At 42.9% G+C, this 16,682-nt stretch overlaps 1 protein-coding gene across 4 annotated transcripts in view; it reads left to right on the top strand.

Moving 5' to 3' along the window:
• PRDM2 (PR/SET domain 2) overlaps window positions 1-14,067 on the top strand; it is a 47,275-nt gene extending 33,208 nt beyond the window's left edge. For 2 of the 4 annotated variants that reach the window (XM_033156486.1, XM_033156489.1), the window contains 3 exons: window positions 5,930-6,037; window positions 7,855-12,241; window positions 12,767-14,067. In XM_033156486.1, coding sequence (XP_033012377.1) covers window positions 5,930-6,037; window positions 7,855-12,241; window positions 12,767-12,779 — 4,508 coding nt within the window. In that variant the 3' untranslated portion in view covers window positions 12,780-14,067. The remainder of the gene's footprint in view (window positions 1-5,929; window positions 6,038-7,854; window positions 12,242-12,766) is intronic. The other 2 variants (XM_033156490.1, XM_033156487.1) reach the window with 1 other exon arrangement.
• Window positions 14,068-16,682: the final 2,615 nt, after the last annotated feature.

Here is a 16,682-nt window from a genome sequence, read left to right on the forward strand (position 1 = left end):
GCCTAATCTACTTTGCAGGGCAGTTGTGGGGATAAAATTTGGAGGGGAGAGAACCATGCCTGCCACCTTGAGCTCCTCGGAAGAAAAGTGGGATATAAAAGTAATAATAAATGAAAACGGCACTTGGAAGTTTGCTGATAGTCAAGAGTTAAAATGGAATGCCAATAAGTAATTAAAATAAATGCTGCACAGCAAGTAAAAATGGCAGCCACATAGATACGAATACTACCTGCTCCTAAAACATGCTGGAATAGCAGTTTTTACCTGGTGTTCTGAATGCCAGCAGAGAGGGGGGCAGACAAACTTCCAATACAAAAGGGAGGTCGCCTGGTTGAGAAAACTGTCTTCTTCTTCTTCTTCTTCTTCTTCTTCTTCTTCTTCTTCTTCTTCTTCTTCTTCTCAGCTGTAGCTATAACGGGTAGGACATAAAGTAGGGCCTCTGTTGAAAATCTGTGGGGAAACCAGGTAAAATTGCCCAGGATGAGATAGTCCTTTAGAGTTTTACTGATTTATTCATCAGTATCTATACCACCTGTCGATGAATTCCTCTGGGTGGTTTACAGACTCATTACAAATAGAAAATACAATAAATAGTGTAAACTCAGTAACCCAACTACATAAACCAAGTGCACACACAAAAACACAAGCTGCATTGAAATCAATACAAAACCAACAAGTGGGGCTGGGGGAGTGCAAGAATTTTACAAAGAACCAAGATAATATAACTAGTATGAACTAAAAGGTCCTGGAGAATAAAGATAACATAGTTTTTGCCCAAAGGGAGGGTGATAAACGTGTAGAAAATACTGCATGGTTTGGAAAAAGAGGTTTTCTTCATCATAATCCTAGGAACCTGAAGTCATCCAATGAAGCAGCTCTTCTGCATGCTGTGAGAGGTCTAAATGCAGCTCCTGGGAGCCTGCAGTTAGGAGACTCTCGGCATAGCTCATGGTCCATTTTCCACAGTTCTTGGCCCCGTCATACTTATCCAGTGATTTGTAAACTCCAGCGGCCTTCCTCTAGACTCTCCCGAGGTAGAAGTAGAAATAATCCAAATTCTGTTAAGTGTAAGTTGCCAAAGCAGAGTGCAGAATGTTCTGACTTGTGCAGCTTATTTCATTTCTTAATAAAACAAACCTATATTTATATAATTTCAAAAAAAAAAATAACAACACTTTCCAAATTACAATCAAATAACTTTGGACTCCCTCCCCAGTGGTTTCTGCAATTTTCCAATTAATGCTGCATATTATAATTATTCTATGCCTTATTTTCTCCACACTGTTTTCAGATATAAATTTTACTGCTGTTCTTATTCTAAAGCTACTTGCCTTTTAACATGTTTACATTTTTAAAAAACAATCTGCAAACAATTTCCAATCCTCCTTAAATTTTCCCACGTCTTGATCTCGTAATTTTGCTAGTTAAACTTGCCATTTCGGCATATTCCATCAGTCTGACTTGTGCAGTTTCAACGTTTTTACAGTATTTTTGCTTTCAGATCAGAGACTTTGGAGAACCTTTTGGGTGCAGTATTTCAGGCTATCAGGGTCCAAAGGGGCAGAATCCTAGAGAAACCAGGGGATATTTTTGGCTGGGAGAAAAAGATTTGGAAAAGATTACTTTTCTGCGAAACACAGAAAAAGGTTGTGCAAACCAGTTTGAAAAGTGGTGGAAGTTGCTGAAGCAGTAGACACTGAAAAGCTTTGGACATTTCCGTTTGCTCCTAGGACTCTGATCCAGTGGATCTAAAATTACATTTGCTCTCAAGTTGTCATCCTGGCTGTTTTTAGTAAGCGGGAGCAGCTGCACGTTGAATCGCCTCTTCCAGGGTAATTCCGTGTTAAGGTCATTCAGGTCTAATTCCAGAGCGAGTGTTTGCAGCTTGGAGTCTCACTAGGAGACTTTTAGGTGAGCCACTTATCTCTGGTATTGTTTCATTTCCAAGCCTATTTATTACTACAATTTTTTTATCTAACTGCTCCTCAAAGGAACTCCCAAGCTGCATGTGCCGTTTCCCTTCCCACCCGATTATAGCCTTACAACTGTCCTGCGAGGTAGGTCTAGCCCAGGGGATGTGGAGAACCAGACGTTGTTGGACTCCAGCTCCCATCAGCCTCAGCCAACATGGCCAGTGGGCAGTGTTGATGGGTCCAATAACATAAGCTCAGCTCCACTCCCGGTCTTCACATTAGATTTCACTGCAGTGATTTGTTCGTGAGGCTGTTACGGGCAAATCAAATACAGAAACTTGGGAATGCAGACCAGCAGCAAAGTAGAGAGTGCAGAATGAATGATGGAAAGGAAGCAGCTCAGGGATCAGTACTATAAAGCAACTTAAGCATATGAGAGAGCATCTCGGAGGAAGTTCAAGATGGGTTTGTGAGAGTCGCTGAGAAGACAATCAGACTTCCCATCAGTATACAGGGAGCAGAGCAGCAATTACCTGGAGTTAGTTGCATGCCCAGTATTAGCCCACATTTAACCTATGAGAATTATACATTCAGAAGGGAGAGAGATTATCAAATCTGCTTTGGGTGGTCGAGTCTCCAATTTGTTTTTTGTTGGTCATGGGTTGCTAAATAAAATTGTGCAGTGATCCACCAACCCTGCTGTTTCCAGACATGGGGAAAAGGTGAGCTAGGTTCCTCATTTTTCACCGGACTTGTGCTTCCACATGCCTCCAAAACTCACCACGGCATCTAGGGCACGGCGGCCCCCTTTCTTCAGGCCCCAAAGAAGGGCAGAGGCTCACCTGCATGTGACACTGGGCATTTGTAAATTGTCTTTCAAAAAGAAAATTTTCTGCTTTCTATAATTTTTCATTATGCTTTCTCACGTTTCTTAAGTCTTGGAAAAATATGCAGTCATTATTATTATTATTATTATTATTATTATTATTATTATTATTATTTAAAAGATAGATCAGAATTATAAACGGTCTTAAGTCTGCTGCTGATCTTGTTTCAGTTGAACGTGAAAAGATCTGTAATAGGACGGAGCTGAAATTGTAAGGAAGAAAACCCAATATTTTGCATTTCACCTGCGCACAAAATTGTAAATCCTTACAATAGTTCTGTAAGGTGGATGATGGTTATTTCCCCCTGTTTTTCCCATGTTAGACACTACACACATCTGTGCATGCAACATACGTGAATTGCAGAGTTCCATGTCATCAGAAACCTGACATGGTTCAAATACTACTGTGCATGGAAATTTTGTAAATATGGACCAGACCTGGTGCTGGGGAAAAGGGATCCATGAGTTGCCTGCTGTTGTGCTTGCTCATGAATAGAAAGGTAACAGTTTTAAGGATGCTGAGTGTGCCCAAGTATCTCCAGAAATTTGGAAACCAATTTGGTCACCCTAAACATATAATTTATATGGGGCACTTAGCACCATATCTCCTTAAACAGAATTTATAGTAGTAATAGTGCTAGGTGATGGAGGTGCAACCGTCATGGCTGACTTTTTTAAACAAGTATTGGGCCCACAGACCAAATAATTTTGGGGGACATTTGTTAAGTTAACCTATTGATCCTTAATTCGATTTCATTCTTTGCCCTGGTTAATTTGTTAAGTGATAATAATAGAGAAGGATAACCCAAGTGGTAGCAAAGCAGTGTGCAGCTCATTAACTGTACTGTAGTTGCAATTGGGTGTGAAGAATGTTGGGTCTTCAGAGCTCGCAAGTAAAATAAGAGTTGGCAAAATTTTGGAAACTGGTCTAAGCCAAGGAGGTAGACAGGTATGTGCTTAAGAGAAGGTGACTAGATAACAAGTAGCTAAATTATATAAACTCACTGGCTTTCTTTTATATTCGTGAAGGAAAGATTTAATCTAGAGAGCTTTGGGAAGGTTTCTGTGTTGAGAAGAAGTGTGTTATTGGAATAAGATAGTATTCTTAAATATGGCGCTACTGGAACAATTTCTCTTGCTGCAGCAAAAACAACAAAAAATAAAAAATTATTAAAAACAGAGCTTTCTGAGAGCCAGTGTGGTGTAGTGGTTAAGAATGGTAGTAGACTCGTAATCTGGTGAACCGGGTTCGCGTCTCCGCTCCTCCACATGCAGCTGCTGGGTGACCTTGGGCTAGTCACACTTCTTGAAGTCTCTCAGCCCCACTCACCTCACAGAGTGTTTGTTGTGGGGGAGGAAGGGAAAGGAGAATGTTAGCCGCTTTGAGACTCCTTCGGGTAGTGATAAAGCAGGATATCAAATCCAAACTCTTCCTGTGATGATACTCATTGGTATACAGAGTAACAACACCTCTTTCTCACCCCATTAGCAGCCATTTTGTGCTGGCACAGTCAATGCTTTTATTGAGATGAGTATCAGCACCACATTTTTACCAAAGAGGAAGAAGAAGAACCCCAAACAGAATGCAGCATAATAAATTTTGTGGACAGCAGGCCATTTCATCAAGTGCATGATCTAGCATCTGCTGACATGTATGACACAAAAGCTTATCCCATAATAGATGTGTTAGTCTTTGAGACTCCCTCTTGTGATTCTGGTAGAATTACTTTCTTGTTCATTTCTGTATGCATGGATACAATATTTCTAACGTACTTGATATTAGTTTCAGAATCAAAAGTAACCAATATTGAAATTAAAAGAATGTTTAAAAAGAGAGGAACATGCAGTGGTCCGAAGACCCTAATGCTTTTGCTTTATTTGAATGTACTTTCTGTAAACACCAACTTCATTTGGATACCTCTTTGGATGGCATACATAACCAAGATGGATGTATTTATTGTATCTTAAGTTTTAAATGCTTTATTGTTCATTTTCCATATATACAGGTGAAATTCAAAAAATTAGAATATCATGGAAAGGTTCATTTCTTTCAGTAATTCAACTTAAAAGGTGAAACTAATATGTGAGATAGACTCATGACATGCAAAGCGAGATATATCAAGCCTTTATTTGTTATAATTGTGATGATTATGGCGTATAGCTGATGAGAACCCCCAAATTCACAGTTTCAACTTTGGGGTTTTCATCAGCTGTACGCCATAATCATCACAATTGTAACAAATAAAGGCTTGACATATCTCGCTTTGCATGTCACGAGTCTATCTCATATATTAAACTCCAGTAGCTAATGAAAACAATTGCTTACATAAATGGACTTTTCCACGATATTCTAATTTTTCGAGTTTCACCTGTATATATATATATATATATATATATATATATATATATATATATACACACACACACACACACACACAACACATAATTTTCTTCATTTCAGTCAGTCCAATAAGATTGTCTATGTTCACAAAAAATGCATACAAATTCAATTATACGTTTTGTAGACAAACCTATGACTTCCCATCCTCTCAATATTTTTTTTTATAATAAACATCTTACTTTAATTTATCATTATTATTTTGTAAAAATTCTCTTTGCTATTTTGATACCATTTTCTTTCATATACATTATTTACAGAAATCATTCAAAGGCAACTACCGTGTGGAGATTACAACTATTTTTCAAATAAATCTTGAAATTATTCCATTCTAAAATGAACTCTTGTCTGGGCTTGTCTCTGATTTTTTTGGAAAGAGAGGCTAATTCCACGTATTCTGTCAGTTTGAGTAACCATTCAGCGCTACAAGGAAGTTTGTCATTTTTCCAATATGGAAAGATGGATGTATTTATTGTATTGTGAATTTGAGCTGATGGTTTTGGTTTTGTGCTGTGATGGTTTTGGTTTGCCCCCCCCCCCTTTTCCCTTCTTCTTCTCCTCCTATGCTTTTGTTTTTCTTTATTAAATTTGCAGTTAAAAGAGAGAGATAGAGAGATAAACACTGCCTCTCATTTGTTTATGGAGATGTTGCCTTTAAAAGAAGTTAAAGCACTGAAAACAAATTGTCAAGTCTTTTTTCTTTTCTTCTCCACACTCTTTTTTTTTTTAAAGGGAAGAAAAAATCCCAAGAGGCTAAAAACAAAGGAAAGAAAGCAACCGATAAAAAGCAGAAAACTGTTTTGGATTTAACTTCTGCCGACATGAGGGAGCCTAAGGAAGGTAAGAGTGCGTCTGTATGTGTGCACATAAAAATGAGAGAAGGTCCTTCCAGATTATCTGTTTACTGAGCATTCATTCCAATTTGCTTGTAGGGGGGGTTAGATGATTGTTGCGTCAAAGCCAAGTATTATTCCACACTTTCCAGGTCATCGTTCCTCAAAAAGTCCAACCTTTAGGGGAAGTGGGGTTTGTTGCACAAGAGTTCCAAAGCAACTTTAATGATGCAGCCTGAATTTGCTGGTATCAAATCACACTGAAAAATACCAAAAGCCTAGAAGCGCCCAGAATTAATTTCAGTCCCTCCTTCTAATAGCAATCTTCTTGTGATTGCCACTAAGATTGTAGTCAAGTGGGGCCATTTAGAATCAGTAAAGGTAAAGGACCCCTGTGTGGTTAAGTCTAGTCAAAGGTGATTTGTTGTTCAGTCGTTCAGTCATGTCCGACTCTTCGTGACCCCATGGACCAGAGCACGCCAGGCACGCCTATCCTTCACTGCCTCTCGCAGTTTGGCCAAACTCATGTTAGTAGCTTCGAGAACACTGTCCAACCATCTCATCCTCTGTCGTCCCCTTCTCCTTGTGCCCTCCATCTTTCCCAACATCAGGGTCTTTTCTAGGGAGTCTTCTCTTCTCATGAGGTGGCCAAAGTACTGGAGCCTCAACTTCAGGATCTGTCCTTCAAGTGAGCACTCAGGGCTGATTTCTTTGAGAATGGATAGGTTTGATCTTCTTGCAGTCCATGGGACTCTCAAGAGTCTCCTCCAGCACCATAATTCAAAAGCATCAATTCTTCGGCGATCCGCCTTCTTTATGGTCCAGCTCTCACTTCCGTACATTACTACTGGGAAAACCATAGCTTTAACTATACGGACCTTTGTCGGCAAGGTGATGTCTTTGCTTTTTAAGATGCTGTCTAGGTTTGTCATTGCTTTTCTCCCAAGAAGCAGGCGTCTTCTAATTTCGTGACTGCTGTCACCATCTGCAGTGATCGTGGAACCCAAAAAAGTGAAATCTCTCACTGCCTCCATTTCTTCCCCTTCTATTTGCCAGGAGGTGATGGGACCAGTGGCCATGATCTTAGTTTTTTTGATGTTGAGCTTCAGACCATATTTTGCGCTCTCCTCTTTCACCCTCATTCAAAGGTTCTTTAAAGGTGATTAAGGTGATTATGGGGTGCTGATAAAATCTAGCAGTAGCCGATTGGCTGGATTGATCCAGGGAGTCATTAGTGCCTTGTTACAGGAGAGGGTTATGCCTGTTTCCTTGAAAGAGATGGTGGTAAGCCCCTCCCCCCCGAACACATTAAATGGAAAAAACATAAAGGAGCAACTCCCCCAGTATCAACCATCTTTGGCCCTATAATCAGCGTTGGAGGCCTTCTTGATTGTTCCTCCTCTGGCTGCTGCCCATGGCAGGGCCTTCTCATTGGTGGTTCCCCATTGGTGGAATGCGCTCCCTGTTGAGGTGTGTCTGTCTCCTTCGTGTCTGTCTCAAGGGAAATCTTAAAACACATTGGGTTCAGAATTTTTTAAAAAATATTCTTATTCTTATTAGTGTTGTTTTAAGGTTTGATGTTTGCCATGCTCGGCTCCTTCGGGAGAAGGGGACATGATAGAAATTTAATAAATATTAGTAATAGATAATAATAGAAGTGTGCGTGGTACTTGGGCTGAAAAAAAAAAAATCCCTGTCCGTTTTATAGGATGGAACCTATTTTAAAGCCAAACTTGAAAGGCAAAGGAGAAAATAAATTGAAAATGCATTTGGAAAGGTTCTATACATTTTAATTCCTCCTCCCCATTTTTTTTTCTTTTATAGGCCATAAACAGGAGGATGAAACTCCCTCTGTTTCAGCAGTGCTGTCCGTGGAGCAGACAGCTGTGATCCAGGAGATGGTAAATCAAGACACACTTCCAAACTTGGTTATCCCCAGTCCGGTCAGTGGGCCCCATCCGGTGCCTGAAGACAAACCGGAAGCAGTAACGTGTGGCTCGAATGTTTTAGAGGAGGAGCCAGAAGAGGATGGGGAGGACCCTGAGGAGGATACAGGGGAGGAAGAAGAGGACGAGGACGAGGACGAAGAGGATGAACCTGAGGAGGAAGAGGAAGATGTCAGCTTCCCTAAAGGAAGTCCTGACATGGAACCCATGCCCATATGTGAAGACAAGCTGGAATCTCTGGAAGAGCAGAGCAGCATATCTGAAGACTCGCCAGAAAGCTCCCCCAAGAAAAAGGCTGTGGCGAAATTCCCCAAAGCAAGAGACGAATCTAATGGGAATATCCACGGTACGTTCATGTTTCCATGTCAACACTGTGAAAGGAAATTTACCACAAAGCAGGGTCTCGAACGCCATATGCATATCCACATCTCGGCAATCAGTCACGCTTTCAAATGCCGCTATTGCGGCAAAGCTTTCGGCACTCAGATTAACCGGCGGAGGCATGAGCGGCGCCATGAGGCCGGACCGAAAAGGAAGCCCTTCCCAGCACTGGCTTCGGCCCAGCTGTCGGAAGGCAGCGCCAAGAACCAAACAATTCCTGAAGATGGTATTAAAGACGAAATGAACAGCAGGCAGGACTTCGTAGCTGTGGAGACTGAAAAAGTTTCTCTCGAAATGCCAAATCCTGTTCTCTTTGAAGAGAGCAAGGGACCCAAAGAACTGCACCCATGCAAATATTGCAGGAAGGTTTTTGGCACCCACACCAATATGCGAAGGCACCAGCGAAGGGTCCATGAGCGCCATCTCATCCCCAAAGGTGTCAGGAGAAAACCTGAGGAGCCCCAGTTTCCAGCAGAGAAAACCCAGCAGTCCTCAAGTGCGTACGTAGCAAGCACAGACCTCGAAGAGGAGGGAGAGGCAGATGATGTGTACATTATGGATGTTTCCAGCAATATATCTGAAAATCTCAATTATTACATTGATGGTAAGATTCAGTCCAACAGTAGCACAAGCAATTGTGAAGTGATAGAGGTGGAATCCAGCTCAACAGAACTCTATGGAATAAACTGTTTACTGAGTCCAGTGACGGTGGAAATATCCCCAAGTGTAAAGGCTACATCAGTGCACCTAACCGACGTACCGAAAGAGTCACCAGTCAGTGGAAGCGCTGAACCCAAAAAGAGGAGGACTGCAAGTCCTCCTCTTCTGCCTAAGATAAAAACCGAAATGGATCCGGAACCAATCACATCATTGTGTTCCTTGACTATTCCTCTTACTATATCAGCAGCCGAGAACTTGCCTTTCCCCAAAGAGAAAAGTATTTATTTATCATCAAAGCTGAAACAGCTTCTGCAGACACAGGATGGCAGTAAGGTAGCACCGTCTCCCCCATCGTCGTCGTCGTCGTCATCCTCAACCGAAATCCCCAAACTGGGACTCACAGCTACATCTTCACCTCTTCTGCCCGCCGCCTCCAGCAGGTTCAAACGAAGGACCAGTTCCCCTCCCAGTTCACCGCAACACAGTCCAGCTCTACGAGACTTTGGCAAAGCAGGTGAGGGGAAACCTGTTTGGAATGACGCGACTCTGGGCTCTAAGATTGCCAAGCTAGAGAGTCATAGCAATTCTCCTGTATGGAGTTTGTCTGGGAGAGAAGAAAAAGAGACAGCGAGCCCTCTTTGCTTGGAAGAATATAAAGTATCAAAGGACTGGACGCCAAGTCCTCCATTTGGCAATGTGTGCAACCAGCAGCCTTTGGACTTATCCAGTAGCATGAAGCAAAGGTCCAACTGCAAGAACAGGGCTCAGGCTCCCTGGGAATCGGTGTTAGATCTCAGTGTCCATAAAAAGGCATGCAGTGACACTGAAGCCAAGGAGAGTAACTCGGCGCCACCAGCATGTAGTGGTGTCAAGAAGAAGCCAACCACATCCATGCTGCAGAAAGTGCTTCTGAATGAATATAACGGGACTGATTCGTCGTCTGAAAACCCTGCAGCTGAAACGAACCCAAGCCTGGGTGCCTGCAAAACAGAAGAGCATCCAGAGCCAGAGTCCAGGGCTAGCCTCCCTGTTCCAGTGGCCGAGTCAGGTTCCCTGTGCCCTTCTCCTGAGACACCTTTACTGCCATTGCCTATGCCGCCTCTCCTGACTCTAACAAACTCTCCTTCCCCTCCACCTTTCCCACCTATGTTAAAGGCTCCCACACCACCACCTCTCCCGCCTACTGTTCCCTCTCCGCTCCCAGAGGAGCTCACAAGCATCACTCCAAGTTCATGTCCTTCTCCCTTATCAAATACCACTGCTCAGTCCCCTCTTCCAATCCTTTCCCCTACAGTCTCAACGTCTCCTGTTCCTTCAGTAGGACCTCTTAGTTGTCCGTCCCCTGGACCTCCCAACCTCTCTTCCTCCTCCTCATCTTTTTCTTCCTCTTCTTCGCCATTGTCATCCTCATCTCCTTCTCCACCTCCACTCTCAGTAGTCTCTTCTGTCCTTTCCCCTGGCGATAACCTAGAAAACTCAGTCCCTATTATCTCTTTTAAGCAAGAAGAGGTGGAGAGTGAGTGTCAAAAGCCAAGGGAAGACCCACACAGTTCCAGTGAAGCTAATACCATCCAGGAGACATTTAATAAGAGCTTTGTGTGCAATGTCTGTGAGTCCCCTTTTCTTTCCATTAAAGATCTCACCAGACATTCATCTGTTCATGCCGAAGAATGGCCCTTTAAATGTGAGTTCTGTGTCCAACTCTTCCGAGAGAAAACAGATTTGTCAGAACATCGCTTCTTGCTCCATGGCGTTGAGAACATCTTTGTGTGCTCCGTCTGCAAGAAAGAATTTGCTTTTCTATGCAATTTGCAGCAGCACCAGCGGGACCTCCACCCGGAGAAAGATTGCACACACCACGAGTTTGAAAGCGGGACTCTCCGGCCGCAGAACTTCACAGATCCCAGTAAGGCTAAGACCGAACACATGCAGCTCTTTCCTGAAGACTCCTCCGAACCTTCTAAGGAGGAAGAAGAAGAGGAAGAGCTGAATGACTCCTCTGAAGAGCTTTATACAACTATCAAAATAATGGCTTCTGGAGTCAAGTCAAAAGATCCAGATGTCCGCATGGGCCTCAATCAGCACTACCCAAGTTTTAAGCCCCCTCCATTCCAGTATCACCACCGCAATCCTAACGGGATTGGTGCCACTGCCACAAATTTCACAACCCACAATATCCCACAGACCTTCACCACTGCCATTCGCTGCACAAAGTGTGGGAAAAGTGTAGACAACATGCCTGAATTGCACAAGCACATCTTGGCTTGCGCTTCCGCCAGCGACAAAAAACGGTATACACCGAAGAAGAACCCCGTGCCGTTAAAACAGACCGTTCGCCCTAAAAATGGTGTCATCCTCCCCAGCCCCGCGAGCAACGCGTTCAGGCGCGTGGGCCAGCCTAAGAGGCTCAACTTTAGCGTCGAGGTGGGCCGGATGTCCTCTAACAAGCTCAAAATCAGTGCGTTAAAGAAGAAAAACCAGCTTGTCCAGAAAGCCATTTTGCAAAAGAAGAAATCTCAGCAGAAGGCAGAGTTGAGGAACAGCACAGCGGAGCCTAGCACTCACATCTGCCCTTATTGCAACCGGGAATTCACCTACATTGGGAGTCTGAACAAGCATGCTTCCTACAGCTGTCCCAAAAAGCCTATTTCCCCTTCCTCTAAGAAGAACTCTAAAAAGAAAAGTGGGGCATCCTCTTCCGTCAGCGATAAAGCTAGCAATCGGCGGCGGACAGCAGACGCCGAGATAAAAATGCAAAGCACGCAAACTCACCTAGGCAAGACACGAGCCCGGAGCTCTGGGCCCTTGCCGCTGCAGCTGCCATCCGCATCCTTCAAACTGAAAGAAAACATCAAATTTGTGCCGCCCATTAGATCCAAAAAGCCGAGCAGCTTGTCAACAACAAGGAACGCCAGCCCTGTAAGGATGGCCAAGATGATTCCGGGAGAGGGCAAGAAAGTGAAAGGGGTGGCCAAGAGCAGCTCCCCCGGGCTCTCAAGCAAAGCGTCCCGCAAGTTACATGTCAGGATACAGAGGAGCAAAGTGGCCTTGGCCAGCAAGTCAGCTGTGGCAAACAAGAAAAAGGCTGACAGATTCAGCATGAAGTCGAGGGAGAGGGTTGGCGGCCCTGTCACCCGGAGTGTGCAGCAGGCAAGCAGCTCCGATGCCCCAGAGAGCAGCAAGAGGGAAGAAACTAGCACACGGCAAGAGCTGAAAGATTTCAGGTGAGTTTCTCTGCTGTGGTGGATCTTGCTGTTGTCAAGCACACTTGAGATGGCATAAACCCCGCTGAATCCATTGAAGAAATGCTTTAGATTGCACTATGAAGCAGTCCCTTCAGGCTTTAAAACAGTGTTCGAGACCTCTAGCCCTCTGGCTATTATTGGATTCCAGTTCCCATCAGCTCCAGCCAGTTTTAGTCTCTAGCAACAGATGAGCTTGGTAGTTCTGCAACGTGTTTCACATAGAGCTGGTGCTTTGAAATGCTTTTGGGGAAACTGGCTTTTTATGAGACATAGAATCATAGAATTGTAGAGTTGGAAAGGGACCCTGAGGATCATCTAGTCTGACCCGCTGCAACCCCAAACAAGGATCAAACCTGTAACCTTGATGTTATCAGCACCACCAGTTGGTTAGAGCATAGAGTTGGGTCACATTTCATATCTAGCTAGTTTAATTAAAAAAAAATCCTTCCTCTCCTGTTCCATTTTATTAATCTTCCTTTCCCCTCACTGTTTCTTGCCACATAGGAATCTCCTGTGACACAATGAAACGGACAACCACAAAGAATCTCTGAATTGTAAATGAAATTTCCTTACCGAAGAGCTTGAGCGGTTGCATGCTCATCTTAAGAGAGGGATGACTGTGGAGGCCCCAATTCTCCAAGCTTGAAAGGTCCAACCTGAGACAACTTTGACCCCCAAAGGGTAGACGATTGGCTTGCCAGCGTGCTCACACCGGGGTTGAGAATTGGCATGCACCAACCAGGCTCAAGGAATTATCAGCTGCGAGGAAAGCAGAAGGGCGCATGGTTCTTCCTTGTCCCCCCCAGCTTCGGTTTCATTTCAAAAAGGACATGGATCGAACTGAACTGGAGTCAGTCCTGCCACAGAGTCCATAGCTCATGCTTCTACTTCGCTTTTTATCTGATGGAAAAGCATGGAAAAATAAAGGTTGATAATAAGAAATGGTGCCGCCAAAACTTATGCAAAGCCAGGTCCTCACCAGAAGCTCCCCATATATTCAGGGATGACAAAACGTTAACTGCACTCGAAATCCTTTTTGCTTGCACGTCGAGTATCTCAAAGCCTTTGTTTTATATCAGCCAGTATGAAAAAACTTAATGGGGAGAAGGGAGACGCCTTTCGCCTCCTTCTCGGCACCTGCACTCACTTCCCAAGACTTCTTTTTTTTCTGAATGGGTGGGCACAGGTTTCGAGGTTGATGTTGCTTTCACCAGTCTTCTTTATACATGGGAAGATGAAAGGAGAGGTATCTCTAGAAGGGGCAGAAGGAAGGTTTGCTTGTCAAGCCCTACTGGCATCCATACCTGAAATCTCGTCCAACGTGGAAGTCACCTCACCCAGTTTTATCGTGAATGACTTGTTCACCATACAAAACTGTATAGCACAACTAAATACACAATTGGCTGACTTACCTGTATCTAATAACAAGAGCTACAAATTTTTCCTAGTTGTAAATCAAGATTATTATTAATTTCCTGGAAATACAGTTTTGTTTTGTTTTTGTTTTTTCACAACTGGGGGGGGAGGGGAGCAGTTAGCTTTGTTTGTGCACCCCGTTTGTTTGTTTTTGTTTTTTAAAAAATCTTATTTGTTCTTGACTTCAAAAGTAATCTACCTCTTAAAATTTGTAGTTTTAATATCGTTTGGTGAAGTTGTGCCACTTTAACGCTTTCTCTTTCACTATCATTCCCTTTTTTGTTGTTACATTTTTTCCATTTTAAGGGGACTTCTGCATCAAACTATTGTATAAAGAATTTGTAGCAAGTTTGGAAAAAAATAAAATATTTAAAATTATTTAAATTCTTTTTTGGACACTTCAGCTGTATTATATGTGATTTATATTTTACATTAATTTTGTTGCAGAGGGAAGAAAGGGTGTTGTTAATCTGGAGACTGTTCCTGTATTAAAGTTTGCTGTTCTGTAGTTTTGTTTTGTTTGTTTTGTTTGTTTTTTTGCTTTTTTTTTTAAGAGAGATATAAAGGCTATTCTAATGAAAACATTAAAATTTCCAATTTGCCATACAAGAAAAGGGAGGTTGTCTTTGCTTTTAAACATGGCATCTTTGGAGATACTTAAAATAACAGAAGATAGGCAAAGTGTGTGTGTTGAGAGAGAGAGAGAGAGAACTTGCCAAATGAAATTGAAATCTGTTGCTGTAGCTATTCCATATGTTGTTGGAGTATGCTTTTCTTACTAACCCTTCACCATAAGGTCCCGGGTTGGGTTGCAATGATATAATTTGTATTAATTTGCAAACTCCTGAGCAATTTAGTTCCAGCGTACCGTGTTTCTCAGAAAATAAGACACCGTCTTATATTTATTTTTCCTCAAAAAAACACACCATGGCTTATTTTCAGGGGATGTCTTATTTTTTTTTTACTGGTAAGCATTGGCATGGTACAGCAAACTACATTTATTCACACATAATTTTACTTTCATGCATGCAATTACAGCTTGCATCAACCATGCATAAATATTACTTTTGCACCAAGCAAAAGTATGCTGGTGATTAAAGCAATTGCATGCAGTTACAGCTTGCATCAACCATGCATAAATATTACTTTTGCACCAAGCAAAAGTACCCTGGTGCTTAGAGCAATTGCATGCAGTTACAGCTTGCATCAACCATGCATAAATATTACTTTTGCACCAAGCAAAAGTACCCTGGTGATTAAAGCAATTGCATGCAGTTACAGCTTGCATCAACCATGCATAAATATTACTTTTGCACCAAGCAAAAGTACGCTGGTGATTAAAGCAATTGCATGCAGTTACAGCTTGCATCAACCATGCATAAATATTACTTTTGCACCAAGCAAAAGTACCCTGGTGATTAAAGCAATTGCATGCAGTTACAGCTTGCATCAACCATGCATAAATATTACTTTTGCACCAAGCAAAAGTACCCTGGTGATTAAAGCAATTGCATACAGTTACAGCTTGCATCAAGCAAAAATATCGGTACCCTGGAGGTTAAAGCAATTGCATGCAATTGCAACTGGGCTTCACAAGTCAGCCTGAAGGTTAAAAGCTAAACTTCCAACACAATATCCCCCTTTTCATTCAAGGAATCCCAGGGCTAGCTGTACCATTATGCAGTGTGAGGCAGCAAAGGATTTTCTTAATGGTTCTGCCAGCTCTTCCATTTAGCCTTTCAGGGAAAGCCTTTGAAACAAAAGCAAGCAAACAAAACACAATACCTATGCAAATCCCTGGCTCCCGGGTGTTGCTGCTGCTGCTCCTGGGCCCCGCTGGCTTGGGGCTGAAAGCGGCACGTTGTTCCTGCTTTTGCCGAGCTCCGATGGCTCAGGGCTTCACGCAGCACGTGTTGCTGAGCGTTTTGGAGGGGTTTGCAGCAGCGGCAGCATCCACTTCCGGGAGCCAACCGGAACTGTGCCTACAGGTATCTCTACGGCTTATTTTTGGTGTATGGCTTATATTTCTCAACGTTTAAAAATCCTGCCATGGCTTATTTTATAGGCATGTCTTATTTTATGAGAAACACGGTACCTTAGGGACTGCCTCAACCCTTCTATCCCGAGTTGATCTGTGAGATCATCTGCAGAAGTGCTTCTGCCTGTTCCCTGAGTTGGTGAGGCTCATTTGACAACAAGAAACCAAGCTTTGAGTATCATTGGCCCAGTATTGTGGAATACTCTGCTCTGGCAGCAGAGATTCATCGAACACTTTCTATTTCAACTTTCAGACGTCTGCTGACAACTCATCTGTTCCGTTAGGCTTATATGCAGGCAATTAAGAATACACATCTTTCCAAAACGGTTAGCTGATTTTAACTTTTTCACGTGCTTTTTATTTTATGGTTTTATTGTTGTAAACTGCTCTGATTTTTTTTTATGAATAACAAGCATATAAGTTTTTTTTACAAATAAAAGAAATGGAAATAATCGTGCAATAATAAAAATGTGAATGAAATTGTGACAATTCTAAAAACAAGCGAGACCATTGTGAATAATGGAGGTCGCCGAAAGAGGTGGGTCCCACAAAGCAAAATATCTTCAGCATACAGCAGAAGACACAACAAAAAGGTCTCAATGTGTCAATGTGGGGAGAGCTCCATAGGGAAGGAGCAGCCACAGAAAAAGCCCTCTTCCAAGCCAAAGGTCCCAGCCATGGCCGTTTGGGAACTGTTGGCATCCGTCTGTCTCCAAAGAGAATGGAGTACAAATCCGGGGGGGGGGGGGGGTGAAGGCAAACTGCTGTGTTAGCAGCACCAAAGTGACCTCCCCAGGTTGCAAGTATTGGAGGTTACCGCCCACACGCTTCCGCTGCGCTTTTCTGCTTGTGCGGTGACACTAGCTTTGAGGGAGAGCAGGAAGATGATGGGAAGGCATAGCTCTGTTAGGAAACGAAGATGCAGGCAGCTCCCTTCTGCCAAGTCATCATTGGTTCATCTAGCTC

The sequence above is a fragment of the Lacerta agilis genome, chromosome 8, assembly GCF_009819535.1.
Source record: "Lacerta agilis isolate rLacAgi1 chromosome 8, rLacAgi1.pri, whole genome shotgun sequence".
Lineage (NCBI taxonomy): Eukaryota > Metazoa > Chordata > Lepidosauria > Squamata > Lacertidae > Lacerta > Lacerta agilis.